This window comes from Schistocerca gregaria, chromosome 1, assembly GCF_023897955.1.
Source record: "Schistocerca gregaria isolate iqSchGreg1 chromosome 1, iqSchGreg1.2, whole genome shotgun sequence".
Taxonomy (NCBI): Eukaryota; Metazoa; Arthropoda; class Insecta; order Orthoptera; family Acrididae; genus Schistocerca; species Schistocerca gregaria.
In genome coordinates this window covers 322,165,251-322,189,736 of record NC_064920.1, presented here as the reverse complement: position 1 = coordinate 322,189,736, position 24,486 = coordinate 322,165,251, and the positions used below count along the sequence as shown (strand labels likewise).

General features: G+C 40.1%; 1 protein-coding gene across 2 annotated transcripts in view; it reads right to left on the bottom strand.

The window, feature by feature from the left end:
• The window catches only part of LOC126343774 (protein furry), a 1,073,323-nt gene that overhangs the window by 137,640 nt on the left and 911,197 nt on the right, over window positions 1–24,486 (bottom strand). For both annotated transcript variants that reach the window (XM_050001966.1, XM_050001967.1), the window contains exons 30-32: window positions 4,091–4,220; window positions 1,382–1,542; window positions 881–1,167 (exon numbers count right to left, since the gene is read on the bottom strand). In XM_050001966.1, the coding sequence (XP_049857923.1) occupies window positions 881–1,167; window positions 1,382–1,542; window positions 4,091–4,220 (578 nt within the window). The remainder of the gene's footprint in view (window positions 1–880; window positions 1,168–1,381; window positions 1,543–4,090; window positions 4,221–24,486) is intronic.

The window sequence follows — 24,486 nt, the reverse complement described above, 5'->3', positions numbered from 1 at the left end:
GACAATCCTTCTTTCCACGAACAATACGAGACTGGAATAGAAAGGAGAACCAATAGAGGTACTCAGGGTACCCTCTGGCACACACCGTCATGTGGCTTGGGGAGTATAGATGTAGATGTAGATGTAGATGTAGATGTAGATGTAGACCTGATTGTCAGTGTGAGATCAGACCTTTGCCTTCCCTCCTTTCTTATATTTGACATACTAGTTTAGTATGTGCGATATGATGTGATGTAATGTAATGCAATACTGCCAGAATAATCATCCAAATCATGTGACATACTAGCCATATTACTCTATTTACCCAATGTATCTAAATTGTAGAGTATGATTTCGTGTAAAAAGTTAAAAAAGCAGAACTGAACAAGACAAATAAAAATCCATTGTATTTTTAATATTCATAGGTATGCTTGGCTTACTGGTTCTTTTCTTTCTGAATCAGTATATATGGAAATATTGTGTCTAAGTGTTTGAAAGGAATTTTGAAAAATAGCCCTTCAAAAGTCCACATGTATTATGAAAAATGTCTTGCAATTACAATGCATAATATACAATAAGTTCCACATGACAGCCCAAAATTTCATGGTATAAGACTACTTAAGCATTGTGGCACCTTTACTGTATGTCAAGATGAACTTACTTATATTCCATATATTTATTTTACTTATTTATTTGGAATTTAGTCCTATGTGTCTTTGAATTTGAAATGCATTTATAGTAACAATATAAACCAGACAAATTACATCAGAATTTAACACTTTCTGTGCACGTTATCACACAAATTATTACAAAAAAATGTGTTGTCACTAAAAGGAAACTTACATGAAAATCCTAAGAAATCATTAGAATTGAATGAAATAAGTGCTCAATTTCCATTTACCTGTGAAGATATGTGAAAGAACAGGAAGGGCAGGAGTAGGCAATCCCAAGCCAAGTTGTCCTGTTTTACAGTTGAGAAGAATGTGAGCAACAGTCAAATGGTCACAGTGATCTGCTAAAGCTACCAAAAGGTTTAGCAGCAGCATACGGCAGTGCTCATGTACAAGTTGTCTGCTGTGATCCAATCCCAAGAAAAGGATATGTAGCATCAGAGGTACATGGATTGACCAATCCAGATCTACACCATCTACTACAACATCCACCAGTAGCATAACAGCCACATTGCACCTGTTAAAGAATTATTGATGTTTATTATGAGCACAAATCAGATCACAAAGTGTTGCTATCAACTACCAGTGTGTCCATACATACTATTTGTTGTATTATTACTATTATTATTAAGGATGCTGCTTATGACTACCAAATTGTAAACAAAGCATTTTATTACAACATTATGGTTTTCAGAAGATGTAAAATTATTAGAAATAAAACTATATCATACCTGTGAAATCCACTAATAGGCTGAGAACTATCTGGCAGGTACTCTGTAAGAGGAGCAAAGTACCCTCCGTACTCTGGCATTGGAAGTGGATGTGGCTGTGGTATGTCAAACCTATCAATTGGTGCAGTTCGTAAACAGTAACCATCCTCTGTGGCGATTAACTAGAACCAAATTTTTAAGAAGAAAATAGTTAAGTTAATTGTTTATATCCTGAGCAAGTGTACAAATATGCAGAAAAGTTCCAGTGAGAGTCTACACCAAATTAATGTGAAAATCCAGCCTCAGGGACGTTCTGCTTACTTTCAATTTTGGGTGGAGTGGGGGGAGAAAGGTCTCAACAATGGCAATAGTATTTTCCAAACACGGAAGTTTGTTATAAGAATTATATATGGTGTTAGTTCTAGAGTATCATGCACAGACCGCTTGGTAATGTGTGTGTGTGTGTGTGTGTGTGTGTGTGTGTGTGTGTGTGTGTGTGTGTGTTCCCCTTTTCTCAAAAATTGTTCAAAACTTGAATGTAACACTAGGACAAACTGAAGAGTATAACGTTAAAATAGAAAGGAGTCAGATGCATGTGTATACATGTATTCAACAATCTGGCAGAGCATGTTACATGTCTTCTAGGCAATGTGGTGAAATTTAAGACAGAATTAAAGAAATTTTTATTTGGTAACTCATCCTACTCCACTGAAGATTATCTTCACAGAAGCTACAAAAATTCATGCTTTAGCTAATTTTATATTTAATACTAGCACCTTAAAAGAATAGTGTTTCATAATGTTAAGTAATTTCATTGCCTTGCACTTATTATTTAAATAGCATGAACATCTTTGACAACAGGAAGGAAAAGCAGTTGATGCTGGTAACTGTTCATTTAATTTTATGACAGCTGAAAGACAAACCAGTGCGGTTTACACTTATTTACAGATTAAATAGTAGAGGAGGCTTGGAAACAGGTCATGGATTGATACAAAAAGATGAAAATGACGGACTATAAAGTATAATTTCTGTAGTAATAAGACCTGTTCAAAAGCATTTTTTTTTTTTCACGATTCTCCTACATAGTAGATATGCACCATTCATCACTGACAGGGAAAGAGGAAGTCATCTACATACATTTAAATTGCCATCTACATACATTTACATTCCTATCATGACTCACACTGAAACATTACACAAAATGAAGAGAAAACTAACCGGATAAGGAAAGTACAATGAATTTCTCCATAAGCAGAGCAGACAGGGGGAAACATAAGACTGTATATTGAGAAAGTGTATTGTCTTTATAGAAAATAGTAATAATGATCAAAAAAAGTGTGATGATTCAAATAAGTAGAGAGTAATGTGTGATGGTGAGGTGACATTACAATGGAAACAGTGATAATAAAAAGGGAAAGAAATGATATGATGAGGATATCTCCTGTCTTTAATACAGATTTAATAGAGGATTAAAAACAGTGGCTGTTATATACAGCATGTAAGAAAGGGTTGCTCATTGTCACTATCGATATTTAAGAGACCTTTGAAGAGCTGGATGAATTTTTCTATCTTGTAAGCAGAAGAGATAATAAAAGGAAGATGCAAGATAGACTTAATAGTAAAGCTTGCACCAGCAAATGGGCTTCATGTAAAAATAAACAACTACCAACATCCAAAAACATAAACACTAAGACTAAAAAAGAATAATATCCACGGCAAGCTATATTTGGAGCACAGTTCTTTAAGTGTACTATAGGGAAGAGAGCTCTTAAATGAACAGAAGCTTTTCAAATACGATGTTTTAGGAGACTTTTGCAGATGGATTGATTGACTAAGGAAAATAGACTTCCTGCAATGACCAAAAGAGAAAAAAATGTCTAACAAAGAACACAATGAAATGAGCAATTGAGCATATTTCCCAACAAAAGTTGTTGCTGAAAACAGCAGTGGAAAGGACGGTACAGAGAAGGAACTGCTTGGGCAGGAAATAGAGATGAGTATATATGGCAGCCTCTTGATGATGAGGAATACAGCATTTATGCCAAAATGAAGAGAACAGCTGCCAAGTGACAGGACTGGAGAGCTGCATTAAACCAACTTTAGAGTTTATGACCAAAATGAAAATTTTATTCTATACTTATGACATAAAATATACATAACTGTAAAAGCACAACCAATTATTTTTTTTTATAAAATCAATAAAAATATATAATGAAACACTGGAAACTTCAGGTTGGAATGCCAATAACATTAGGAAAAGGATAGATTGCTATTCACTGTAAAGATGACCCATTGAGATGCTGACTGGCACAATGAAATGAGTATTACACATCATAGTTTTCAGCCATAGCTTTCTTCAGCAAAAGAAGCTGCTAGATATAGCAGTCATGTGTGCATGAGGTGTGCTTGCTGTGTGAATGTGTGTATTTTTGTTGTTGAAGAAAGCTTTAGGCAAAAGCTATAATGTGCAATAGTCTTTTTGTTGTGCCTGTCTGCAACTCAACAGGTCATCTTTAGGGAGAGTAGCAATCTATCGCTTTCCTAATATTGTTAAATTGTATAAAAATATACACACAAAATGAAGATAAGCTGAAATACCCAGAAAATTCCACAAAAAAGATACACAAAATTGCACTGTTTATGTTTCTTTTTCATTGACATATTATTATGTGATATACAGCTGAAGCTCTAAAGAAAAAAATACAGAAATCTAAATATAAATTTGCCAACCTCGGGTTCAGTACTTGGTGTGCAGAGGTCATCTGAAACCATTGGTGGACCACTAGCAGTCCTTGTTTTCTCTGTGCGAGGTGTTGGAAAGCCAGCCAGTGCTCTTAGAGCAGTATCTGACTTTGAAGTGCTGTAATAGATAGTAAAATACTAATTTACAAATCTATGGAAAACTGAGCCTATAGTATGTGAAATAGTAAACAAACAATGAAAGAGCTACGATCTGCATGTTTGTGGTGAGCATTTGAAATGTAAATAATTATTGAGAAATTAACTGTGTTCTCCATAACTACCTCCCCTGCCCTACGAACCAGCGACCTTGGTGTGGTGGGATAGCTTGCTTGCTTCAGTAATACAGATAATCATATCGTATATGGAACCATATCACAGGGATGTGTGTGGAAAGGCCAGACTATTTGTATTTCTTTATTAATCCTGTAAATTGTGATGAAGTACACAGTTTGTACAAACAATATAGGATAAGTCAAGTTTGATTTATTACATACAAGTTGAATACTGGTGAAAAAATTACAAAAACAGTAAGACGATCGAAGGGATAGTGTGGTTAAGAATAATTATGTGATCAATTACACTGTTTTTCTTGGTGCTCCAAAAACCCAGAAACAGAATAGAAGTAGTGGTGAAGCAAGTACTCTTTTAGTTTCACTTTAAATTTAGGTAAATTTAGTATCTGTTTCAGAAAGGATGGCATGTGGTTGAATAAGATAATGCCAGTATGATACACTCCTCCCCTCCAAGTGTTTGTGCTTACTGAATTGACATGCAGGTAGTGCACGGAGAGTGAAAATCACAATTATGCTTCTACATATTTTCTTCTTTTAATATGCTTACTTTTATGATGATTAGTACTTTGCAGATATATAAACAAGGAAGGGGCAGTATACTGAGCCTCTTAAATATTGGTCTACAGAAGTCTCTGCATTTAACATGTATTTTTATTCTAACAATGATTTTGGAGCCCAAATGTTTTTCTGCTACATATGGAGTTCCACTAACAAACAGTTGTTAAAGAGGAGCAGGAGCGTTTCCAGTAGCTGCAGGGATGACAGTCTGGATGTCTGACAGATCAGGCCTTGTAACTTTTGTGAAGTTTGGGAAAGTGGCCAAGGATGACACTCATGACAAAAGTTTCAAATCACTCTGTGACTGAATTGCCTCTGTGTTTCATGCCATTTGCCCCCAAATATGTATGATGTTCTTTTCCTCACCAGCATCACTGCCCTCTTACAGGGGTTCCACGATCTCACAGTGTGGAATTGTGTTAAACTTAATGGTGGATACCACAATTCAAGTGATGATTTTGGGGAGCAACCTTTACAAAACACTTGGGCAGGCATTGAGAAAAATTGCTGGGTCTCAGTAGCTCACATTCGTGCTACCAATACAGGCTTGTGAGCTCCTGTCCCCATAAGCACCAGCAACCACAGAGTAGTCCATTGTGAGGGCAAGACTTACTTCTATTACTAGGGCTACTGCTGCTGCTGCTGCTAGGGCCAGAGAGATGTCAAAGCAAAGTCTGATGGCGTGAAGGACCATGATGTCATGAGACAATTCAGGGTGCGGCTGTCATCACACAATATCACACTGATGATGGCAGACCCAGCTGCAATGGTGTTTGAGGGTGCAGCAAGTACATCATTGATGAACTGGGCTGTGGTGATGGATGCATCATCATTGGGTCAGTTTATAATAGTTCTACTTATGTTCAAAATTAGCAACTTCAGATTATATCTATGCGCCCCTTGTTATATTGCTATTTGCAGTGATGTCTTGTAATATCATATCCTATTGATCCATCACGATATTTTCTTTGAGTGCATGTAGACACAATGGTCGAAGATGATTGTGAGATAGTCCAGGGTGCAGCGACCATGGCTGCATTGGCAAATGAGCTGATGTCTTCAGCCGACACCACATTGGTAATGGTGGACTGGGCTGTGTTGGTGTTTGCAGGTGTGCAAATACAGTGGGGGCAATGAATGTATATGCATTATTATCATCATCATCATCATCATCATCATCATCATCATCATGTCTGGTTATGGAGTAGTAATTGCAGATGCAATCCTGATGCTCCACATTTCAATCACATGCACAAGAGAAGAAGAAGAGGAGGAGGAGGAGGAGAAGGAAAAGGAAATTAACCATCAGTTTGCAACTATAATGAGCACACACACAAATATGGAAAAAAAATCATCTTAAATGCATACCTGTAGGATTACCAGAGTCAAATCAGGGTTACGTATCAGCCATCATGAGCTGACATCATAAGTATTTCTGTTAGGGTGTTTCATCTGTGCTGATTCTGTCAGTGCTGTTGCCACTAGCAAGTCTCCAACTGGAATGACTCATCAAGCCGAAAGCCACATTCTGTTGCTTATTTTAGCCAATGGGAGATGAGTATCATATCTATAGTCACATGGTTTTAGGCAGGACAGCACTGGCTCACAGCTGCGGTATGCAATGCTATCTTACACTGTTTCAACCTGTGTTCTTAAAAATAGGATTATATTTCAGTGCTGGTGTGTGTGCTGGTCCATCACGTAGATGTTGCATCCAGTGGTGAAAGAGAAGAATAATTTTCCAATACTTTGACACTTGCTGCATGCTGCAGCCGGTATCTGCTGAGTACTACCCACATATCAGACACTGCCATCGGCTCTTTTCATAAAATACCATACACTTTAGTAATGTGTCTTTTGTAGATGCCAGGTAGTGTGGGATCCATGTATGTCATATGTAACCATCGGGTGTCAATCAAGTCTGGTAGCTACCATGCTACACACTGCTTCCGCAATAACAGTAATGTACGACAACACCTTAAATATCTGCAGTGTCCAGTAGCGGGCACTCACTACTATGCGCACCAAACCACATTACCAATTGACAAAATGCATATCTAATGCTGCCCATATAAACTTTATAGCAAGTATCTAATAGTTTATTTTTAAAATAATAATAATAATAGTAGTATTTAATAGTAATAATGCAAGACAGGCGACAACAGGCACTTGCTGGCTGGCAGATCATGATACTAGGTGACCGTAACGAATCAGCAGATGCTGACTTAACTTTCTTCAGCATAGCAATTATGGATATGAACAGTAATCCAGCTGACAGCATCTCCAAACCCCTCTCTCTCCAGTGTGCATTAATTCTCCTCTAACACAGTCATTCGTGTAGGCATCAAAATCAGTAGGTGTATTGCAGAACTGATACAGCTGGAGACAGCAATCGAAAAAGGGTTAAAAGCAAGAGAAATGGTTTCAAAAATTAGACAACAGCTGAGCAACAGTATTAGGTGCTAATATGTTGTGCAGGTAAAGTGTATGCTATCTGTGATCAGAAAACTTATCTCGATTTCATCTGTGTAGTGTCAGTATGTGATCCATATGTATCGCTTCTTGTGTGTCACTTTACATTTCATCCAAGCATATTTATGATTTGCAACTTGCATGTTTGGGAGAGAATATCACAGCATTCACAATCCAAATAAAAAACAAGCACGAAGGTCTAGTGGTAGTATAATGATTTCATCTTGTCACAGTGCTTCTCTAGACTGCACCATCTTTGCATTATTAAAGCAACTGTGGTGTCAATCTCTCTCTCATATGTAGTTGTTATATCAAGGACTACAGCCCCTATCTACAGCTTATTCTGATTACTCCACCTGCATAATGCTTTTACATTTTTACATGTATTGTGACATCATTTCTCTCCCTCCCTCTGTATAAATTACAAACTCCATATATTTTTCCAAGCGGACTGTGAACTCTCTCAATGTTTAGTGATGATCTCTGTCATTTTGGGGCAGATGGTACTGTGATTCTAATAGTTCCCTTCCTTCGTACAAATTTGTAGCTTTTTGAGAAAGATCCATGGGATTTCCCGACACTTTGAGCTATTGCTTGTGTCACAAAATTCGAATAATTCATATGTATAAATACAGGTATCCTGTATGACTATGCAGTATTTGTATTGTACTGTATTATTGGCATTTTTAGCATTTTTCTATATTTTTCCCTTATTCCATATTTCTCCATATTCTACACATAAATGTAGAAGAGTAATTATGCTATTATTGCTTACATCTGAAATGCAAAAAATTCTACAAAGCTAAAATACTTCTGGTAAAAAAGTGAGCAGTGGAAAACTATATAGATAGGGCTCCCAATAAATGCAAGGCAGCATGGCAAATAATAAAACACAGGAATATACCAAAATGCACACAAACAGCTCTGTTTCAACACAAGGAATTAATACTAAAGCAACAAATTCATCTGCAATGGATCTTGTTGGAACACCAATGCCTGTCAACCTGGTATGGAGGGCTGTCACACATGCTGATGTTATGAAAGCTCTATCCAAATTTTCAGATTCTTAAAGCATGGACTGTTATTGGTTATCAAATAACATCATTAAAACGACAATACACTTAGTAGCCAAACCATTAGCTTTTATTTTTAATAAATGTGTGGAATTTGGAGTTTTTCCAGATGCACTTAAGGTATCAAAAGTTGTCCCAGTTCTTAAAAGAGGGGACAAACCTTTTTACCAAAGCTACAGACCAGTTTCCACTGTTCCAGTACTCTCAAACATATTTGAGGCACTGATACACACACAAATAAGCAGCTTGTTTGGGAAACACAATATCCTATGCAACAATCAGTTTGGTTTTTGTAAGGGGAGAAATACAATGGGGGCCATGTTGGAAATCATTGACCAAACCTTAACAGCTTTTGAAAACAATAACTTGGTATCACTGGTATTGTGTGACCTAGGCAAAGCTTTTGACTGCATTCCTGTTGATGTACTACTGAGGAAACTAGAGTTTTATGGGGCGAGAGGGTGCACTTCAGCTGTAACAAGTTCATGTTTAAGCAACAGAAAATAATTTGTCTCAGTCAGAAATGTAAATTCTTCCGTAACGGAAATTAGCACAGGTGTACCACAAGAGCCTATCCTTGGACCTATCTTCTTCATTGGAATTATCAATGATTTACCTGATAACATAGCCCATCCTGTCGTATGTTATGCTGAGAGTACAACACTACTTACCACAAATCAGAACATTTCAGATCTGAACAGCGTAACAAAAGAAACAGTTGATAGGGCCCTGGGCTGGTTTGAAGCCGATAACCTCCAGTGCAATCCTAATAAAACCTAGTAACTTTTAGTGGGGATATCAAATGAAGTAGGCAAAAAGTCAGTAAAACTCTTCGGTATTTACATTTACTCAATACTCTATTTGGAGGAATGTATCAATCACGTATGTGATTGGAACCTAAGGGAGGCAGTGAGCTTGGAGTACCTTAGGATGACATACTTTGGGTTATTCCCGTCAGATATTTCATATGGTCTGATTATAATTAGGCACTCCCCTCACATCAAGAACATTTTGAAATTACAAAAAAAAGAGTCTTATGCATAATATGTAAGAGAGGTCATAAGGAGCACAGTCATCCTCTTTTTCCCACTCAGAATATTCACAATCATAAATTTACACATTTATGTGTCTGTACTCCATATTAAAAATAATATTTCAGAATTTGTTGCCAGAGGGGAAATACATGAATATAACATTATGGCAAAGGGTAATTTAGACCCATACCATGCCACAGATTAGCAAGAACAGGAAATTCCCACAAAGTAAATCCACTCAAAATGTTCAATAAACTACAAATTCATGTTCAGTCTATGGATATAAATTTTTAAAAATTAAGTGGTATGGTTGGTTGTCAGATCATTCATTCTATGACAATGAAGAATTCTTTGAGATGCCTGAGCAGGATATTAGCATTAAAACATTTTTTGTAGTTAAACATATTATTGTGTGCTGTGGTTAAGTTGTATGTAATTACATAGTGTATACAATACACAACACACAATACACCATGCACAGGGTATACCATATTGTGCTATGCTATGCTATACTATGCTACACTATACTATGGGAATGAAGTCCCATGCTTCTTGACAGAGGGCAGGGGAACGATGCGGGAGACCCACACTGCCTTACTAGGCAAGGTCCTAATGGAGGTAGTTCGCCATTGCCATCCTCTGACAATAATGGGGATGAATGATGATGATGATGATGATGAAGAGGACACAACAACACCCAGTCATCTTAGGGCAGGTGAAAATTCTTGCCGCCGCCGGGAATCGAACCCGGGACCATGTGATCGGGAAGCAAGAACACTACCACGAGTCCACAAGCTGTGGACATACTATACCATACTATATTATATTATAGTATAGCTTATAGCATTAACTTTAGAAACTATCCTGGTGTAATTTGGTACACTGCGATGCTTAAAATGTATACTATAATGTATTGGCATTAGTTTATTTTATTATTATTTATGTACTACTACTTCCTGTATGATGAACCCAACATCATTATAAAATGATCTATGGTGAAAGATGGTTGTCAGCCTGTGTGCTGTTACTGGGGTTCAGTGAGCTAGTATTTAAATAGCAGCCTGCATCTTTCATTTTGTAACAGTGATTGTTGGTATCGCCCTCAGGACTTTCTAAAAGACACCAATGCTAGTTTCAGTTTTGTTGTTTACATTCATATTGTAGTTTTAGTAGTGTAGATTTACACCACTTGCAACGCTACAATCAAGCAGTTTGAACAATCTACAGCGGCCAGATGGTAGTCTCAATTCACTGTCTGTGTGTTTGCTGTCCACTTGTGTTCAGTCAGATAGTATTTCTCTTAATCTGTAGTATTTCTCTTAAGCTACAGTGAGAATTCTGCAGAGCAGATTTTAGTGTTGTTTTATTCTCATTGTGTATGTCTCAGGTACACCTGACTGTTTTGTATTTTTTGTCACCATCTTCAGTTTTTTACTATTATGAGCAGACATAAGGAGAACCGGCTGCTGTGCTGTTGCACATAAACTGCTGGAAGCTGCATCAGCCACAGCCAACATACTTCTGGCTACTGCTCACAGCATCTACATCAGAGCACCAGTGACGAGACCTGTGACACCATTGCTACTATTGGAGAACCTGGTGATCTGGCTGTTGCTGTGTCTTCCAAAAGGCAACACCTGACTCATCCACCTTCACTTAAAGAGTGAGTGGTGGACAGTGATTTGTTTTGCATGTCACTGGGTGGGGTGGGGATGGGGGCTCAAAGAGGCAATAGGCTGCATGGCTGGTTCCTTACATTTATCAACAGGTACGAGGTGCTACCCAGTGTTGATAATACTTCTGAGCCAGTGTGGGATGTCTCTCCTGTAGGGCCAATGGCTGATTTTTCCTACCCAGTCCGGACAAGTGTAGAAAGTGGGTATGCAGTAATTGGGAGCTCCAACGTTAGGAGGGTATGGAGCCCTTCAGGGAAATAGCAGGCCAATGTGCACTCGGTTTGTTTGTGTGGGGGGGAGGGGAGAGGATGGGCTCATCCAAGATGTGGAGGCAACTCTGCCGGTGGCTATTGAGCACACTGGGTGCAACCGGCTGCAAACAGTGAAACACATGTCGGCAAAAATGACACCTGTCACTTGCACTCTGGGACCATCTGGGATTCCATTAGGAGGATGACTGATTTGGTGAAGTCAACTACCGTCGCATGTGGGGTGCATGCTAAGCTCACTAATTGTAGCATCACACCCAAGGTTGATTCTGCAACGGTATCAGGTACCGTACAAATTTCTCTATCACCGGTATTGGCTAGAGAATTGTATGATTCCTCTTAATTTGTCAGTCATGCACTACATGCAGAAGTGGTTCTATGTTACAGGTGTACATGTGGCGTGCAGATGGGAGGTTTTAGTTTGGAGGACCCCCTACCCATTGAGGTCAGAGACGAATTGCTCGCCAACATCGACGATACATCAGCTACAATGTTCTCAGAGTATGCTTGTCGCTGCAGATTGCATACAGAAAATGTTAATATTATTTTAGTAAACTGCAAGGAGCATCCAGTTATTGGTCACAGAATTAGTATCCCTCCAATGCCGAGATACTATTAGAAACAGACTATTTGTTGGAACTGGAAGTGAACAGCAACGAAATCCGAGTTTCAGACTGGAATATTTATCGTAAGAACATGTTAGTCGCCGATGGTGGTGATGAATTTATTACAGTAAATAATTCGATGACATTTCATGAGTTTATCATGGATTCCGAATGTTGATTAATATGGTTGATGATGAAACCCTCCACACAGAATTAGAACACTTGGAGAAGGTTTTTAAAGCGGATGGCTACATTTCACGCCAAATAAGGAAGGCCATGCGCAACTTTCATAACAAGAAGCAACGTACTGAGGATGCTGATGACTATAAATCAACTGCGTTCCTTCCATACGCCGGGAATGTGTCGTCGAAAATGGGCAGACTACTGAAGAAAAATAAAATCAAGGTTATCTTCCGTCTGCCAGCAGAGAACTGGGCCCTGGTTGGATCCGTTAAAGACGATTTACAACTGAAGAAAGCAGGCATCTACAAAATTCCTTGTGAATGTGGCTCTGCATATATTGGCCAGACGACAAGAACTGTCCATGAACGATGTACACCGTCTGCGGCAATCGTCAAAATCGGCAGTAGCAAAGCACTGTATTTCTTTGGGACATTCAATGGAATACAATGGAACAAAAATTTTAGCTCCGGTTTCCGGATTTTGGGATTCCGTAATCAAGGAATCAGTGGAAATACGACTTGCCGATAATCTTATAAATCGTGACAACAGCTTTCAGCTGGATAAAAATTGGAATCCTGTTATTATAATTATACAATCACAGCGGAATCGACGGCGTCATTCGATACTCAATGACTAGATGATCTTTTACTTTAACCGGCTATGCCGAGCATGTGGAACACCTGACGCATGCGCTGTAGGATGCCAGTACATTTCGTATGCGCGAGATGCGGCATAAATACCGCGACTGCACCTGGGTGCAGTAGTTGTGTACTCACCTGATGATGGCCGGACGTCTCTGGGCCAAAATATCGTGGCAGAATGTCGACGAGATCCGGCTGCATACCCGGAAATTATTAGAAGAAGAAATACGCCGGGAAAATTTCAGAAGTTGCAGAATATCGTTAGTAACTTTCCTGATCATGCCGTTGTAATAGGCGATGACTTCAAATTGGCAGGTATAGATTGGATAAAACATGCACTCATATCTGGTGCTGTGGGGCAGCGTTGGATAAGAAGAAAATCTAGTGCTTCGCCGTCTTTTACGAGAGCCTGAAAACTATTTTTGTGGTTAGACAGAAAGCTATGGAGAACATACTGACCATAGTTTAAGTCTGCAAGTCCATATTCTTCTTGCACTCACTAAAAGAAATGTTCCTATTCTCCATTTATTCAACGGGGTAAGGAACTATGATTTTTCAATAAAAGTTTTGAGTTGTAACTGATTGAATTATATTTTGAAAAATTTCACATGCAAAATAATATTCCTGACAATAACAATAATAATGTTCCTATCATAAACAACACTATGAGCTCTTCAGAGGCGACCTCTACAGTAAATTCCAATTAAATAGTCTTTCGCCTTGACTTCTAATAATCAAAGTTAATTGCTCGCCACAAAAGTTGAAATTATATCACCACTTGCCATGCGGTTTTATTAACATTACAGGCACTTCTGTGAAATCAAAGCTATCCAGGACGGTGTACAGTCCTCGCGAGTTCACTTCCTATTTGTGCCGAAAACATGCGTTTAGCAGCTGCAATTAGCTATGACATCGTCCGAGGCAGCGCGGAAGCAGGTGTTGGACTAATAAGGACAGAGTGATAGCTGGGTGCGAAGTGTCAGTCAAATGGTTCAAATGGCTCTGAGCACTATGGAACTTAACATCTGTGGTCATCAGTCCCCTAGAACTTAGAACTACTTAAACCTAACTAACCTAAGGACATCACACGCATCCATGCCCGAGGCAGGATTCCAACCCGCGACCGTAGCAGTCACGCTGTTCCGGACTGAGCGCCTTAACCGCGAGCCCACCGCGGCCGGCAAGTGTCAAGTCACAACTGCTCTGGCCGTAGTTACATAAGGGCGCAGCAGACTGCTAAAGGGAACATCTGCTGTATGCCCAGGTAGCAACATCTAAATGGCCGCCTTCTAGGACACATTTTATAACATTGTTGCGTATCAGTTTACAATCTTCGTAATTTTTAGATGAATTGAGTGCAGTTGGCTTTAATTACAGAAAAAGTTTCAGCTCGACTGCATTTAAACTTTGCCGACTAGAATTTTTAGAACGGAACTGACAGTAGAATGTGACCTCTGAACTACAACTTTAAGACATCTTGTATTTATTGTTATTTACACCAAAGTCTTGAAACTTATTATAACTTCATTATTTAATGAAGTGCTGTAATCAGAACTTTCTGTCATTAATGTAAATGATACTGAATATATCACAAATACGGACTTTCTGATCCGAATTTAGTATTCAATCTCGACAACTATTAGAGGTAGCTTAATGGAGTCACATAGTTAAGGTTTTTATATCAAACTGAAGCATCATACGACTTTTCATATTTCCGAGCCTAATATTTAGCACCTTGAATTTTTCATAAAAGCACCGATTTTGACCAAACTATTGCTCCGATCAAGTTGAGGCTTGTAACAGTTGATTTTGATATGCAATTCCACAGTCTGAACAATGTTTGGCTTTCTAGCTTTATTATTTAGCGCCACTTGCTTTTTTTATTTAAAACGATGTATTTAGGGAAACATATTCATCCGATCACTCTGAAATTTAACAATTTTAACATTAATATACTATAACATACATTGACAAAGTCTGGAAACGCTACGTCAATTTTTAATTTCATTCTTAGATTATGGCGCAATATTTTGTATGCTACGCACAAGCGCATTATGACGACGTGGCGCTACTAGCAGTGATGGCTCTGAGCACTATGAGACTCAACTTCTAAGGTCATCAGTCCCCTAGAACTTAGAATTACTTAAACCTAACTAACCTAAGGACACCACACACATCCATGCCCGAGGCACGATTCGAACCTGCGACCGTAGCGGTTCCAGACTGTAGCGCCTAGAACGCACGGCCACCCCGGCCGGCTACCAGCAGTGAACTGGGATTAAATCCCAGCACACTCGCTCACCTCTGCATTGCTTGTTTCGCCACAGTGCCAGAGACATGGATTCCTATGACATTATCCTGCATGTCTTGTCCGAAAATTACTTCGAGCAAATAATAGAGAACCAAGGTTTTAGACCTCCTAGCAAAAAATAGGCCTGAACTCATCAAGTCACTAGACGTAGAGGAAGGTATCAGTGTTAGCAGCAACGAATACGTGTGTTACAAGGAATATTAAGAAAGTTAGGAAAATCTTTTTGCTTAGGAAGAGTGACAGGATGCAAATTGTAGAGTATCTGAGTACTCAACATCAAATGTACTCAACATCAAATATTCAGCGCCGAGGAAGATGTCGTGGCGCACAAATGGATAAAATTCAAAAGTATCGTTCAATAAGCCTTAGATAAACGTGTTCCGAGCAAGGTCTTAATGGATGGGAAAGACTCACGTGTTAAAAACAACTTCTACGTAAACAAAGAGAGATTCCTCATAGATTCAAGAGAAATCAAAACCAAGCAGACAAACAAAGGCCCAACGAAGTGAAAATGAGCGTAAGGAGAGCAATGCGACAAGCATTCTACGACTTTGAAAGTAAGATTTCTGACTAAAAACCTAAAGACGGTTTGGTCTTACGTAAAATCAGTGCCCGGTTCTAATCACCTATTTAGTGGCCATACTGGCACCGTAACGGAAGACAACAGTGAGAAGGCCGAAATACTGAATTCGACCTTCGAAATTTGTTCCACTACGGAAGATAGTAGTACGATCCTACATTTCAATCATCGTATGAACGTCAACATGGCAGATATTTAGATAACCAATCACGGGACAGGAAAGCAACTACAATCGCTTAGTAGCGGATAGGTATCAGGACCAGATGAGATCACTGTAAGATTCAACAAAGTTTTTGTGGAAGAAATTGCTCCGCTTCTAGCGACAGTTATCGTAGTTATTTGGAGCAACGAGGGGTATGTAGCGAGTGGAACAAAGAGCAGGTCATTTCAGTTTTCAAGATGAGGTATAGAACAAATGCACATAATTGTAGGCCTATATCGATGAAGTCAATTTGTTGTAGAATTGTGCAACATGTTTCATGCTCAAGAATTGTGAGTTTTTGGACGACGAAAATCCCCTCTATAAAAGTCAACATGGAATCCGCAAACAGAGATCCTGCGAAGCTCAGTTTGTTTGTTTCTCCACGAGATCCACAGCGTTGTAGACAACACAGTTCAGGTTGATGCCGTGTTACTTGGCTGCAAGGAAGGTATTTGACAGCGACCCGCACTGTTGCATATTGAAAAATACGAGCTAACTGAGTATCGGATGAGATTTGTTACTGGATTCAAGACTTCCTTGCAAATAGCACTCAACACATCACTCTCGACAGATGTAAAGGTAATTTTCGGGGTACCCCAAGAAAGTGCGGCAGGATCGTTGCTGTTTACAATGTGTATAAATGATCTAACGGAATGCGGCAGAAGCTCTTTAAGAATGTTCGCAGATGACGTGTTGTCTGTAGTAAACTTGTGAAGCTAGAAGACAGTCTCGAGTTGTAGAATGACCTAAAGAGGATTGATGAATGGAGCAGGCTCTGGCAGTTAGCTTGAACGTCAATAAATGTAACATATTACATATACATAGTGAAGGAAATCCATTACTGTACAGGTATGATATTGATGACAAATTTATGGACACAGTCTACCGTGAAATATCTAGGAGTATAACTATCTAGAGCAAAATTAAGTGGAATGACCATTTGAAACAAATTACAGGAAAAGCTGATGCCACACAGATTCAAAGGAAGAACTCGAAGGAAATATAACTCATCCACTGAAGAATTGGCTTACAAGACGCTTGTTCGACCGATTCTTAAGTGCTGTTCATCAATCTGGGATCCTCAACAGGTAGGACTGATAGAAGAGATATAGAATATCCAACGAAGAGCGTCGCCTTTCGACACGGGATCGTTTGGTAGGCGCAACAGCGTTAGGAAGATGCCTAACAAATCCTGTGGCAGACTGTATAAGAGAGATGTTGTGCATCATGGAGAGGTTCACTACTGAAATTTCGAGAGAGACGGACAACATATTAGTCCCTCCCACATACATCTCAAGAAATGTCCACGACAGGAAAAGTCGAGAAATTAGAGCTAACGTAGAGATTTACGGACAATCATTCTTTGCATGTGCCATTCTTGAGCGGAAAAGGGAAGAGGGGATCAATCACTGGTACTGGGAGTACCCTCGGCCACACACCGTCAGGTGGCTTGTGGTATTGATGTAGATACAAATGTTGAGCTACACCGGTTAAGTCCAGGGTAGTTGTTGTTGTGATTTTCAGTCCAGAGACTGGTTTGATGCAGCTCTCCATGCTACTTCATCCTGTTCAAGGTTCTTCATCTCCAAATACCTACTGCAAACGACATCCTACTGAATCTGCTTAGTGTATTCGTCTCTTGGTCTCCCTCTACGAATTTTACCCTCCACGCTGCCCTCCAATACTAAATTGGTGATCCCTTAATGCCTCAGAACATGCTCTACCAACCAATCCCCTCTTCTAGTCAAGTTGTGCCACTGATTCCTCTTCTCCCCAATTCTATTCAGTACTTCCTCATTAGTTACGTAATCTACCCATCTTATCTTCAGCATTCTTCTGTAGCGCCACATTTCGAAAGCTTCTATTCTCTTCTTGTCTAAACTATTTATCGTCCATGTTTCACTTCCATACATGGCTACACTCCATACAAATACTTTCAGAAAAGACTTCCTGACACTTAAATCTACATGCGATGTTAACAAATTTCTGTTCTTCAGAAACGCTTTCCTTCCCATTGCCAGTCTACATTTTATATCCTCTCTACTTCGACCATCATCAGTTATTTTGCACCCAAAATAGTAAAAGTCATCTACTACGTCAATTGTCTCATTTCCAAACCCAATTCCCTCAGAATTATTTGATTTAATTCGACTTCATCCATTATCCTCGTTTTGCTTTTGTTCAGGATCTTATATCCTCCTTTCAAGACACTGTCCATTCCGTTCAACCGCTCTTCCAGGTCCTTTGCTGTCTCTGACAGAATTACAATGTCTTCGGCAAACCTCAAAATTTTTATTTCTGCCCCATGGATTTCAATTCCTACTCCACATTTTTCTTTTGTTTTCTTTACTGTTTGCTCAGTAGATAGTTTGAATAACATCGGGGATAGGCTACAACCCTGTCTCACTCCCTTCCCAACCACTGCTTCCCTTTGATGCCCCTCGACTCTAATAACTGCCATCTGGTTTCTGTACAAATTGTAAATAGCCTTACGTTCCCTGTATTTGACCCTTGCCACCTTCAGAATTTGAAAGAGAGTATTCCAGTCAACATTGTAAAAAGCTTTCCATAAGTCTACAAATGCCAGAATCGTTGGTTTGCCTTTCCTTAATCTATCTTCTAAGATAAGTCGCAGGGTCAGTATTGCCTCACGCGTCAACATTTCTACGGCTTCTGCCAGCTTTTCCATTCGTCTGTAAAGAATTCGGGTTAGTATTTTGCAGCCGTGCCTTATTAAACTGATAGTTCGGTAATTTTCACATCTGTCAACACCTGATTTCTTTGGGATTGAAATTACTATATTCTTTCTGAAGTCTGAGGGTATTTCGCCTGCCACATACATCTTAGTTGCTAGATGGTTGAGTTCCGTCATGGCTTGCTCTCCCAAGACTATCAGTTATTCTAATGGAATGTTGTCTACTTCCGGGGCTTTGTTTCGACTTAGGTCTTTCAGTGCTCTGTCAAACTCTCCACGCAGTATCATATCCCCCAATTCATCTTCATGTACCTTCCATCTCCACAATATTGTCCTCAAGTACATCGCCCTTGTACAGACCCTCCATACACTGTTTCCATCTTTCTGCTTTCCCTTCTTTGCTTAGTACTGGTTTTCCATCTGAGCCCTTGATATTCATACAAGTGGTTCTCTTTTCTCCAACGGCCTCTTTAATTTTTCTGTAGGCAGTATCTATCTTACCCCTAGTGATATATGCTTTTACATCCCTACATTTATCCTCTAGCCATCCCTGCCTAGCCATTTTGCACTTCCTGTCGGTCTCATTTTTGAGACGTTTGTATTCCTTTTGCCTGCTTCATTTACTGCATTTTTATATTTTCTCTTTTCATTAATTAAATTCAATATCTCTTCTGTTACCCAAAGATTTCTACTAGCCCTCGTCTTTTCACCGACTTGATACTCTGCTGCCTTAACTGTTTCGTCTCTCAAAGCTACCCATTCTTCTTCTACTGTATTTCTTTCCCCCATTCTTGTCAGCCGTTCCCTTATGCTCTCTCCGAAACTCTGTACCACCTCTGATTCATTCAGTTTATCCAGGTCCCATCTTCTAACATTCCCGCCTTTTTGCAGTTCCTTCACTTTTAATCTACAGTTCATAAACAATACATTGTGGTCAGAGCCCACATCTGCCCCTGAAAATGTCTTACAATTTAGAACCTGGTTCCTAAATCTCTGTCTTACCATACAATATCTATCTGAAACCTTCCAGTGTCTCCAAGCCTCTTCCACGTATACAACTTTCTTTCATAATTCTTAAACTAAGTGTTAGTTATGATTAAGTTATGCTCTGTGCAAAATTCTACCATGCTGCTTCCTCTTTCATTCCTTTCCCCCCATTCCATGTTCACCTGCTACTTTTTCTTCTCTTCCTTTCCCTACTATCGAATTCCAGTCCCTAATAACTATTAAATTTTCGTCTCCGTTCACTATCTGAATAATTTCTTTTATCTCATCATACATTTCTTCAATCTCTTCGTCATCTGCGGAGCTAGTTGGCACATAAACTTGTACTACTGTGGTAGGCGTGGGCTTCGTGTCTATATTGGATACAATGAATGATGCGTTCACTACGCTGTTCGTAGTAGCTTACCCGCGCATCTATTTTTTTATTCGTTATTAAACCTACTCTTGCATTACCCCTATTTGATTTTGTATTTATAACCCTGTATTCACCTGACCAGAAGCCTTGCTGCTCCTGCCACCGAATTTCACTACCTCCCACTATATCTAACTATAATCTATTCATTTCCCTTTTTAATTTTTCTAACCTACGTGCCAGATTAAGGGACCTGACATTTCACGCTCCGATCCGCAGAACGCCAGTTTTGTTTCTCCTGATAACGACGTCCTCCTGTGTAGTCCCCGCCCGGAGTCCAGGGTAGCATACTAATATGGATCCATCCTGCAGTAGGTCCGAGGTAGTGTCTCGAAGTGGATCCTACCACGTATGATTGGGGATAGCGTCCGAAGGTGGATTCGCAAAAGTTAGCTCGTGGGGGAGCCCGCCCGTTAGCCGATCGGTCAAACGCACTGCTTTTCGGAGCGGGAAGGAGCGTCTGGTCCCCGGCACGATTCCGCCCGGCGGACTTGTGTCGAGGTCCGGTGAGCCAGCCAGTCTGTGGATGGTTTTTAGGCGGTTTTCCATCTGCCTCGGCAAATGCGGGCTGGTTCCCCTTATTCCGCCTCAGCTACATTATGTCGGCGATTGCTGCGCAAACAAGTTCTCCACGTACACGTACAACACCATTACTCTGCCACGCAAACACAGGGGCTACACTCGCCTGGTGTGAGACGTTCCCTGGGGATGGGGGGTCCACTGGGGGCCGAAATGCACAATAACCCTGGGTTCGGTGTGGGGCGGCGGAGGGGTGAAGTGGACTGCGGTAGTCGTCGTGGGGTTGTGGACAACTGCGGCTGCGGCGGGGACGGAGCCTCTCCGTCGTTTCTAGGTCCCCGGTTAACATACAACACACAAGCTCGTGGGGGAGGATGTAGGGAGTGGGGGAGGGGGATAGGCTAGGGAAAACGTCATACAAAATTGCGTTACTGAGCTATGTGCGAGTTCAAACTAGGATAATTTCACCACTGAAACTCCACAGAAATCCATCTACGAGCATCCATTTTAACGTTAGCTTCGCACTTGTGTTATGTAGGTTGACATTTGGAAGAAGTATAGTTTGGAGATACCCTGGCTGGGATGGAACCCTGTATCGCTCTTGGACGGTAAAATACCAACCCACACTTGGTAATGTGAGCAACAACAGCGTAATTACATTTGTACATCTACATATAGAATATGGAAAAATTGAAAAATATGGGAAACCTGAAAATGCAAAAAGTGGATACATATGGGAAAAACGGAAAAGATATATGCAGATACAATATAGTCATAAATGATATATGTATTTATACATATGACTTATTCGAATTTTGTGACACAAGCAATGGATCAAAGTGTCCGAAGCCCCCTTGGATACTTTCCCAGCAAGCTACAAATTGGTACCAAGGAAGAGAACTATTAGAATCACAGCACCATCTGCCAAAATGACAGACATATGCGCTACACGTTGAGAAAGCTCGCAGACTCCTTGGAAAAATATATGGTGTTTGTCATTTATACAGAAGAAGGGAGAGCCATGATCTCTCTCTCTCTCTCTCTCTCTCTCTCTCTCTCTCACACACACACACACACACACACACACACTTAAAAATAAAAAAGCATTGTAATCGGAATATGTGATAGACAAGAGCTGCAGGTCATTAACGTAAAGACTGGACACAAGAGAGAGATTGATACCGCAGTTGCTTTAATAATGAAGAGATGGTGCGTTCTAGAGAAATAATGTGACATGGTGAAATTGTCATACTACCACAGGACCTTTGTGCGTGAGGAAAGGTAATGTTTTTTTTTAAAAATTTTTTATTTGGATTGTGAATGCTGTGATATTCTCTCCCAAACATGCGAGTTGCTAGTCAAAGACGTACTTGGATGCAATGTACAGTGGCACAATTCCATATACGAGAAGAGATACATATAAATCACATATTGACGCTACTCAGATTAAATCACGAGAAGTTTTCTGATCACATGTATAGCATGCATTTTACCTGCATGACTTAGATTAGCACCTAATTTGTTGCTCAGTGGCTGTCTAATTTTTTAAACCATTTATCTTGCTTTTAACCTTTTTAAATGGTGCCAGGGCTTTCAAATGGCTCTGAGCACTATGGGACTTAACATCTGTGGTCATCAGTCCCCTAGAACTCAGAACTACTTAAACTTAACTAACCTAAGGACATCACACACATCCATGCCCGAGGCAGGATTCGAACCTGCGACCGTAGTAGTCTCGCGGTTCCGGACTGAGCGCCTAGAACCGCTAGACCGCGTCCGGCTGCCAGGGCTTTCCTCGGATGCAATGTTAAGAAGAACGTATGAGCATAGAACTGTTGACCGATGCTGACATTCTGCTTTTCTTCAAACTCAGGATTCGGAAGGCACTTTGCCATTGCCTGAACGGGTACACCTAGGCAAATAAGCCGTGAATGAGTGAGGAAGAATACAGACCATCTGATTATTTAAGTTATACCTTTAACTGGATGTAAATGATGTCTATGAGTATGCAATACAACAAACTCTGTCATTTGGATGGTTCCAATAGCTGCCTGAACAGTAAATCAACAGACTGAAGGAAAAGACCAATGATTCGACTGTTGATTCTGGTGGGGGATATGTTCAGAAGTGTGAAATGGCAACCCTATCCATTTATATGGTAGGTACAACGACTTGCCACAGTGGCCGAAGTGCCTAGTCCCGAGAAACGGTTCGACCCTGAAGCTGCTGATAATGCTGGGGAATAATCAGCGATATATTCTACACTGCAGGAGCCTCCAGCAATGGCAAAGGTTGAGAGTCACCCCTAGCGTCTCCTTCAAGCAACATTGCTGGTTCAATGAGTACACTGATGTAAATACAGAACAGAGGGCTCAAACGAGTGAGACTCTAGAAAAGATTTTTAGAAAGTAATGAACAATTAGGTTTTCGGAAAATGTTAGAGAATATCGTAAAATTCATTTAGTTTACTTCTGGGATGGGCGTTATACGAGGGTGAATACATCGTCAGACCAAATTTCAAGTGGGGCACCACTTTCAATGAGGGTCTAATCGATGTGGAGATGGAAACAGTTTCAGTGCAATTCACGAAGCCTGTCTATAACGGTATGTGTGTCCTGGACTTCTCCAAACTTCAAATGTACCAATTCCACGATGGGTCTGCGAAGCCAAGTATCACCGAGCCCAAGTTGGTTGGTTATTTTGGGGAAGGAGACCAGACAGCGAGGTCATCGGTCTCATCGGATTAGGGAAGGACAGGGAAGGAAGTCGGCCGTGCCCTTTGAAAAACCTAAATCAGGATGGCCGGACGCGGGATTGAACCGTCGTCCTCCCGAATGCGAGTCCAGTGTCTAACCACTGCGCCACCTCGCTCGGTGACGAGCCCAGGTTACGTTACATGGATACAAACAGTTTCAACTCCTGGGTGGAAGGCTGCGATTCATGCGAAATAATTAGGTACAATCAGGAAGAATTCAACACGTTTGGATAGCGCTCGATAATCCTTTTGGGATAACACCACAAAACGAAACCGTTATCGGCCCGGTGATAGACAAGGCAAATAGTTTATAGATTGTGGAATTCGTAGGGCTCAGGTCAAAGATGTACGCATACCACATACACGCAGACGCCACCCATTGGCAGGCTAAGGGAATGCATCGAGTGGCCTCAAAGCCTGTCTGAATCGAGGATTAAAAGATGTGCCTGCTCGATGGCGTTGGCAGCGGTTCACATGTGGCAGGTCAAGTAGTCTTTCTATTGAGACCCACGAGGTCCACATTGCAACGCAGTTGAAAGTTGGGTTGTCGCATCATGACAACAAATGACCCATGTGTGGGGACGGGATAGGGATTTCCCTGTACTTACTCTATTCACTGAGTGTTCAGCGTGTGGCTGGTTAATTTATTTATAATAGTGGATATATATAATATATGGGGGGGGCGCACTATATTATGTCTGTAAACATTGTATGTAGTTACTTGTGTATGTGGTTTTTTCTTCACTTGCTGCTGCTAGTCTAACTTCCATATATATATAGTGAAAAACGATGAGCAGAAAGAGAAATGTAAGATTAGTATGTAAATAACGTGTAAAAGAGTAACAGGCGCATACAGAAAAAATGGGAAATGTAGTATGTAAGCTATTAGTGTAAATAAATGTATCTGATGGCCAAAAGTCCTTAGAAAACAATAGCTTTGCAATTTATTGTAAATAAAAGAATATAAAAATTGGTAAGAAGCGATAATAAATTATTGTAAAAAAATTGTTAATAATAAACAGTTGCTTAATTTGTCGTATACTGTTGTCGTTTACAAACACTTCTAGTACAGAATTATTGTTAATAGTAATTTGTTTATAA